General features: G+C 56.8%; 1 protein-coding gene across 1 annotated transcript in view; it reads left to right on the top strand.

Moving 5' to 3' along the window:
- The window catches only part of LOC119303587, a 47,373-nt gene that overhangs the window by 32,307 nt on the left and 7,596 nt on the right, over positions 1-7,470 (top strand). The window contains exons 8-9 of the mRNA XM_037580717.1: positions 411-473; positions 984-1,193. Of these exons, the coding sequence (XP_037436614.1) occupies positions 411-473; positions 984-1,193 (273 nt within the window). The remainder of the gene's footprint in view (positions 1-410; positions 474-983; positions 1,194-7,470) is intronic.

Below are 7,470 nucleotides of genomic sequence, written 5' to 3'. Positions count from 1 at the left end.
CTGTATTATAGTTAAAGGGTCATGGCCTATTAGACAACATGTATGGTAGTGCATCGGTACAGCCAACCCGGTACTCTTGAGGTTGTGTAGTCTGGCTGCCTAAATGGTAAGGTGGTTAAACAAAAAATGGTCATATATGAAGATTTGAACCCTAGACTCCACATCAAAGCAGTGATCGCTCGAACCATTCGATGAGGTACCACATGTATGGTTCTAAACATTCTTCTTAGCCAAAGGCGATTCAAATAAAAAGTCTTTGGAAATTTCATCTTCTAAATGGACGGTATTTTCCGGTAACTATGGTATTAGAAAATTACGATCCGCCCCCTTACTCCTAACCACCCTAAGTTTTTGGATGACAACCAAACCCTTAAATGTGATACATTGACACTGGTGAATGAACTTTGTAGGACAATGATGGACCTCCATGTGCCAACACAAAGTTAGAAGGTGATATAAAGGAGCCATATATGGTGAGATACCTCATATTGGGGATGCAAATCAACCACTGGTCTCTCATCCAATTTTTTTTTAGCCCTCGTGGTCCATTTTCACTAAGATTTAATGAACTGATATTTACATATTTGTTGAACATGATTTTCAATCAGATATCAAACCAAACAAATTTAATAGTGGAATATACTTAGTACTAGATAATTGCCCGCACATTGCAACGGGTGTAAATATTCTATAGTATGTTAGCCAATTATTACCTTCCATATTAGTGTGATTGTCTAAATAATTGTTTATCAAATCATGCCCATGATTTACCTATCTAAGTAAATTTTAGGATTTTTTTATTTGGTAATCACTTATTGTCTTGCCAAAAAACATTATTTTATTTGGTAAATAAATAGAAGACGAGAGGGAAGGGGGAATGTTGGACGAAGGGCGAGGTGGGCGACAGAACCTTACGTATTTTTAAGTAGGAGAGATTCATAATTAGTCATGTTTAATTTTATGCTTCATTGATTTTCCCTTAGACATGTATTACGAAGATTGGGCCGTGGGGAGCTAATAATCACAACTATAAGGACATCGAGGTGGCACCTCTATGTTTGAACAGCATCACAATCCGTAGTGGAGACGTTGTATTTTCACTTGCCTTTTCGTACAGTGACAACAACGGCAAGCAGCACCATGCAGGTCCATGGGGAGCTTCGGCAGGCTTTTCTTATGGGAGCTTTGATACAGTAAGTGTGTAAATATACTCATCAAGTTTAAATATGCAACTACACACTTATGCAAATATTGTGCCGAGGTTTATTCCAATAGGTTCGAGAAGCATTGTGTCCTCTATTCCCTTTTGCTATCACTAGCTAGCAATTTCCTCGTCCGGATTAATTCAAGAAAGATGAATAGTGCTGGACCAAAAACGAGGTAAGGAGATAAGAGAGGGGCCTAGTTGTAGAGACTACTGAAAAAGGCTTTCGCCCCGCTTTATATATAAAGCAAATGCCCAAGCCAACATCCAACAAGGTTCCAGAACACACACGCACACACACGAAAGTACCAGACAACAAGAAACGAAAGGGTTAGTGCTGAGGGCACAGCTCAACAAGCCCTAAAAGAAAAACAAAAAAGGCACACACGCCGGGAGAGACAAAGAGTCTAGTCTGGCTCCGGAGGTGGCGGGGGGAGCGGGGGCGCCAGGCGGAAGGCCATCGAACGCAGGTCGGCGAGGAGGGTGCTGATGACGTCCCGGTCCTGTGGGCGGCTAAGCGGCCGCCAGAGCTGCAGGTAACCACACAATTTAAAGATGGAGTCAGTAGCACGCCGAAGAGGCACCTTCTGGATGACTAGCTTATTGCGGACAGTCCATAGCGTCCAGACAATGATCCCCACGCAAAGCCATCTAATATGCCTGTAGCGAGGGGGGATGCCTGAATTTCCGCGAGCAGGTCAGGAACGTTGGTATTGCGCCACTGGCCCCCAACCGTTTCGCGGAAACAGGACCAAAGGAACTGTGCCGTGTAGCACGAGAAGAAGATGTGGTTGGTATCCTCTACCGTGCCGCACATGGGGCACATCCCATCCCCAGGCCCGTGGCGTTTAAGGACCTCCACGCCGGACGGGAGGCGGCCGCGGATCCATTGCCACAGGAAAATCCTAATTTTCAGGGGCAGGCGGATGTCCCAAATCAAACTGAAGGGCTCGGGGGCCGTCGATGGAGCGATAGCCGCGTATAGGGATCTTGTGGAGAAGCGGCCGGAGGGTTCCAGTCGCCAGGATATGGCATCCGGAGAGTCGGTAACGTCTATCGGCAGGAGGGCGATGTCCTGGAGTAGGGCATCCCAAGCCGCAATCTCAAGGGGGCCGAAGGGGCGGCGGAAAGCGAGGCGCCCTAAGTCAATAAGGGCCGTCTCGACAGAGACCCGAGGGTCTACCACAATGTCGAAGAGGACTGGAAATCAGGCAGCTAGTGGGGTGTCTCCCAGCCATCTATCAAGCCAGAACAGGGTCGAGGACCCAGTACCCACCGAGATGGAAGTGCCAATGCGCAAAACAGGCAGCAGCTGGACGACGGCTTGCCAAAACTGGGAGCCGCCAGAGCGCTAACAAAATGCGAGAGGTTGTCCACGCAGGTACTTGTTCTGGATTATCGTAAGCCAGAGACCTCCATCTCCATTGGCAATGCGCCAGAGCCAATGTGTCAGGAGGGCAATGTTCATGCGCCGGGCGGACAAAATCCCAAGACCGCCTGGTCCTTGGGTTTGCATATATCTGGCCAGCTGACCATGTGGTACTTCTGCTTATCCCCATCGCCGGCCCAGTAGAATCTGGATTGGTATTTGGCAATCTCCTGGTGCAGGGTTTCATGGAGGCTATAGAAGCTCATGAGGAACCAAAGGAGGCTAGTAAGCGAAGAGTTGATAAGTATCACACGTGCCGCCTTAGATAGCCAGCGCCCTTTCCAAGGCTCAACGCGGTGTTGCAGACGGGTCACCGTGGGGCGAAGATCAGCCACGGTGAGGCGCGAATCACTAATGGGGATCCCCAGATAGGTCGTGGGGAAAGAACCCAGCCGACAGTTTAGTCGGTTAGCGATGTGCTGTGCTTCCTCCACGGGGAGCCCGAGGACCATCACTTCGCTCTTGTCGAAGTTAATGGTTAGGCCTGACATTTGTTGGAAGCACAGGAGGAGGAACTTCAGGTTAGTAATATCTAGTGCGGATCCCTCAACCATTATAATGGTATCATCCGCATATTGTAGGAGGGAGACCCCTCCCCCTCCTACTAGGTGGGGGACTAAGCCGTGAATATGGCCAGCAGCCTTAGCCCTATCCAAGATGGATGCCAGGGCATCGACCACCATGTTGAACAAGAACGGTGAGAAGGGGTCACCCTGACGTACCCCACAGAGGGTGGGAAAGTAGGGTCCAATGTCCCCGTTGATGTTAACCGCGGTCCGGCCACAAGAGACAAGCTGCATGACGCGGGTCACCCAACGATCGTCGAAGCCCTTGCGAAGTAGTACATCCCGCAGGAATGGCCAGTGGACCGTGTCATAGGCCTTATGAAAGTCTAGCTTTAGAAAGACCGCGCGATGGCGTTTTACTCGGACCTCGTGTAGGACCTCGTGGAAGACTAACACGCCATCGAGAATGAATCGGCCTTGTATGAAGGCGGATTGATTCGGATGGGTGATCGTGTCAGCTAGAAGGGTCACCCTATTGGCGTACCCTTTGGCCAGGATCCGAAAGATCACGTTGATCACAGTGATTGGGCGGAACTGGCGAATATCCGAGGCGCCCGGGACCTTGGGGATGAGGGTCACGATCCCATAGTTGAGACGTCCAAGGTCCATAGAGCCCGTATAGAATTCTTCGAACAGAGCCATGACCTCCGGCTTGATGGTATCCCAGAACGTTTTAAAGAACGACACGGGCAAACCATCTGGACCCGGGGCCGAGGAGGGGTTCATCCCCTTAATGGCGGCGAGGACCTCGGCCTCATCGAAGGGGGCCACTAATGCCGCGTTGGCCTCAGCCGAGACCAATTGTGCACCCGACCAAATGTCGAGGGCCAGACTAGCCCCACCCCGCGGGGTGGGGGTAAATAAGGCTTTATAGAAGCCGTCTACATGGGTACGAATGGCCGAGGGGAGAACGATAGGGGTGTCGCCATCCCATAGGCAGTGGATGGAGTTATGACGACGCCGGCCGTTCGCCACTGCCTGAAAGTAGGCGGTGTTGGCATCGCCCCGAAGGACCCACCGCTGGGTGCCCCGAAGGCGCCAGTAGGCTTCCTCGTCGGTGTAAATGATGGATAGCTGGTCCTCCAGGTCGTAACGCAGCATCCACTCATCCGGGGAGATCCCTGTCGAATCGGCGCAGGCGTCCAAGGCTTGGATAGCCAACAGGAGGGCCTTTTGCGCTCTCTAAGATCCCGGCCAAGGTTTGCCCCCAGCCCTTCATGAATTGGCAGGCAAGCTTGGCGCAGAAATGCCACGAATCAATGGCGGACATGGATCGGTGAGGAGCAGAGCGGGCAAAAATCCAGCGGGCGATAACAGCCTCCTAGAAGCCGGTCTGATTGAGCCAGAAGGGTTCGAACCGGAAATACGGCGCGGTGGGGGGCCGCTCGTCAGTGGTGGAGAGGAGGAGGGGGACATGGTCGGACCCGATCCGGGTGACCGCCCGGAGCGAAGCAAGGGGGCAGCGTAATTCCCATTCCGGGGAAACTAGGACACGATCCAGCACGGATTGTGTCGGGACAATCTAACGCTTCGTTCAGGTGAACCTGGCACCCGTCCGATCAAGTTCGCGGAGCCCCAGCTCCGCGATCCAATCGTTGAATAGTTGCATCCGAGGGAGGTTGATCCGGTCATTATTCTTCTCATCCGGGGATCGGATGAGATTAAAGTCTCCGCCCACTAGGACTGGGAGGAGGGAGTTAGAGATCTTCAGCCGCAGCTCTGTTAGGAAGGCCGGGGAGCGGCGATGGTCTGCCGGACCATAGACAATAATGACCTCCCATTTGAAATTTAGGGCTCGCTCGTAGATCTCCATACTAACGAAGAATTCGCCCCGGTCCATGCCACCCACCTCAAAGGTGGCATCCTTTACCCCTAAGAGGATGCCGCCAGAGTGGCCTGAGGTCCCGCTAGAAGGGAGCCAGTGCCAAGCGAAGAGGTAGGAGCTAAGGCGCTGAAGCTCCGGAAGGGCGAACTCAGTGCGCAAGGTTTCCTGTATGGCGATGATGTCAATGCGTTCGTCACGGATGTACTCTATGAGTTGGCGGCGACGACCATCATGGCTGAAGCCGCGGATGTTCCAGAACAAGGCCCGCATCTAAGCCCCCATTGGGGGGCTGCTTGACCCCAGAACACGGGAAGCGCTTTGCGCGCGGAGGGCTGCAGTGCGCGAACGGGTGCGACCACGGACTATTCCGTCGGCCACCGGAGGGGCCAGGCCCGCGTGGGGGATGGGCGTCCCTTTGGGGGGCCGAAGCAGGCGGGCGCGGGTCTCGGCAAGCTTGCCGTCCAGGATCTCCCTGGCCCTAATGGCCGCGATCTGTTCTAAGGGGGGACCAACTTCCCCCCTGAAAACTATGGCCGAGTCTGAGTCCTCAAGAGCGGAAAATGAGCAACTGGAGGAACTGGGGAGGTCTGAGTCCGTACCTGACTCGAGGTTCCGGACCGCCGCGCGGAGCGCCGCGCGATCGGCGATGGACGGCGCCGGAGAGTCGGCCAGCCTTGCCGCCTCGAGGCGGGCGCTGCGGCGGGAGGACGTCACCGGCGTCGAGGTGGAGCGGGTCCGCCTGGTGTACGCCACCGTCGGAGGGGGGTGCGCGGAGGCCGGCGAGGAGACGTCCACACCTGCCGAGGCGGACGGGGAGGTCGGCGAGGGGAGGAGGCCGACGGAGGCCGCCGGCGGAGCGGGCGGGTCGGCGAGCTCCCGGTTGGCACCGGCCGCGACCACCGCGAGAGGTGGGGGCGAGGTAGGTGCCATGGGGACCTCGCATCCGCCTCCACCAGAGGGGGCCGGGGAGGTCGGGCCGGCGGGGGAAGGAGGGCCCGGCCCCGGTGGCGAGGAGCGATGAGCGGAGACGATGCAGGGGGAGCGAGGCGACGATGGAGGGGCGACGAGGAGCCCCACACTGGAGATGTCACTGGCCGACTCCGACGGAGACAGAGAGGGCCGGGCCATTGGGGTGGCCAAGCGGAGGGCCACCGCGAGGTCCGCGGCCGACACTCGAGTGCGCCCCACCCCGGAGCCACCCCGCCCTGCTGGTGGGTTGGATGGCTCGCGGGAGGGGGAGCGGGAGTGCTCCGAGCCGTCCTCATCATCTCCGGGGTCGTCGAGGTGTGAGTGGCGTGAGCGTCGGCGGTGGGAGTCGTCGGCATCAGTAGGGCCACCCCCCAGGTGGCTATCATCCAAGAAGCGGGGGCGGCCGACGTGGTTCGGGGGCTCGGGGCAGATCTTGAGGTCGTAGCCGTCGTCGTTGAAGAAGATTCGGATCGTGACGTGGAGCTTGGAGGAGTCCAGGCATTTCACCTTGATTCGGACCTCCTCCTCCTTGCGTAAGGAGAGCTCGTCGACCACCACCACCTTGCCAAGGATCTTCGACATGCTGCGGATGACTCGCTCAGACCGGGCCACATCTGGCAGGCCGGAGATGAGGAGCCACGCAGTGTCCAGGACAGCGACGGCCTTGGGATCCCAACGCGGCTCAGAGATGTTCACCACAATGTCGTTGAGGGCCAGGGTGATGTTGTTGCTGCCGGTACAGAATCCCATACTCATGGCGTCGGGGAAGATCACCGAGAAGGAGTTGGAGACGATGGGGGTCACCTGCCAGTCCCACGTGCATCTGCATAAGTGGTTGAGCTCGGCCTCCAGCAGCTCCAGGGTGGCGACGGCCTTGCCCACGACCGTCACAATCGCCATCAGCGAGGGGGAGGGAGGGGGAATCTCAGGCACCTCGATGTGGAAGAAGGCCATGTCTTCGATGCCGTGGCCATACATCATGATCTCCTCCGTCACCGGGCGATCCGGACAGAGAAGCGCTGGATGTTCGGAATCCTTGCACAGGTAGCACATCGGGGGATTGGGGCAAGCCACCTGAAAGTGACCAGTCAGGCCACAGTTGAAGCACGGCGGGCCGTCGGTGGGGGCATTGGAGCCCGGAGGGGGAGCTGCGGCGGCGGTGGATGCGGCAGCCTGAGGGCGCGGGGGGCCCTTCTTCTTCTTCTTCTTCTTGGGCCCCTGGCGTCCCCGGTTGCCATTACCGCCATTAGACGGCGGGAACGCAGCCTGGGTGTGGGGCGGTTGGTAGCGCCGTGTGGTCTGCGAGTTGTTGGAGTTGGCGACGGGCATGGAACGGGGCGGGGAGCGGGACCGGTCCCGGCGATGGGTCGGCGACGGGGACCGCCGACGCGAGAACGGCCACGTCTCCCCGGCCGGCGACCGCCCACGATCCCGGGACTCCGCCCTAGGGGAGGAGCGGCGGGTCGGGGACCGCGAG

This window comes from Triticum dicoccoides, chromosome 5A (assembly GCF_002162155.2).
Source record: "Triticum dicoccoides isolate Atlit2015 ecotype Zavitan chromosome 5A, WEW_v2.0, whole genome shotgun sequence".
Taxonomy (NCBI): Eukaryota; Viridiplantae; Streptophyta; class Magnoliopsida; order Poales; family Poaceae; genus Triticum; species Triticum dicoccoides.
This window is presented reverse-complemented; position numbering and strand designations above follow the sequence as displayed.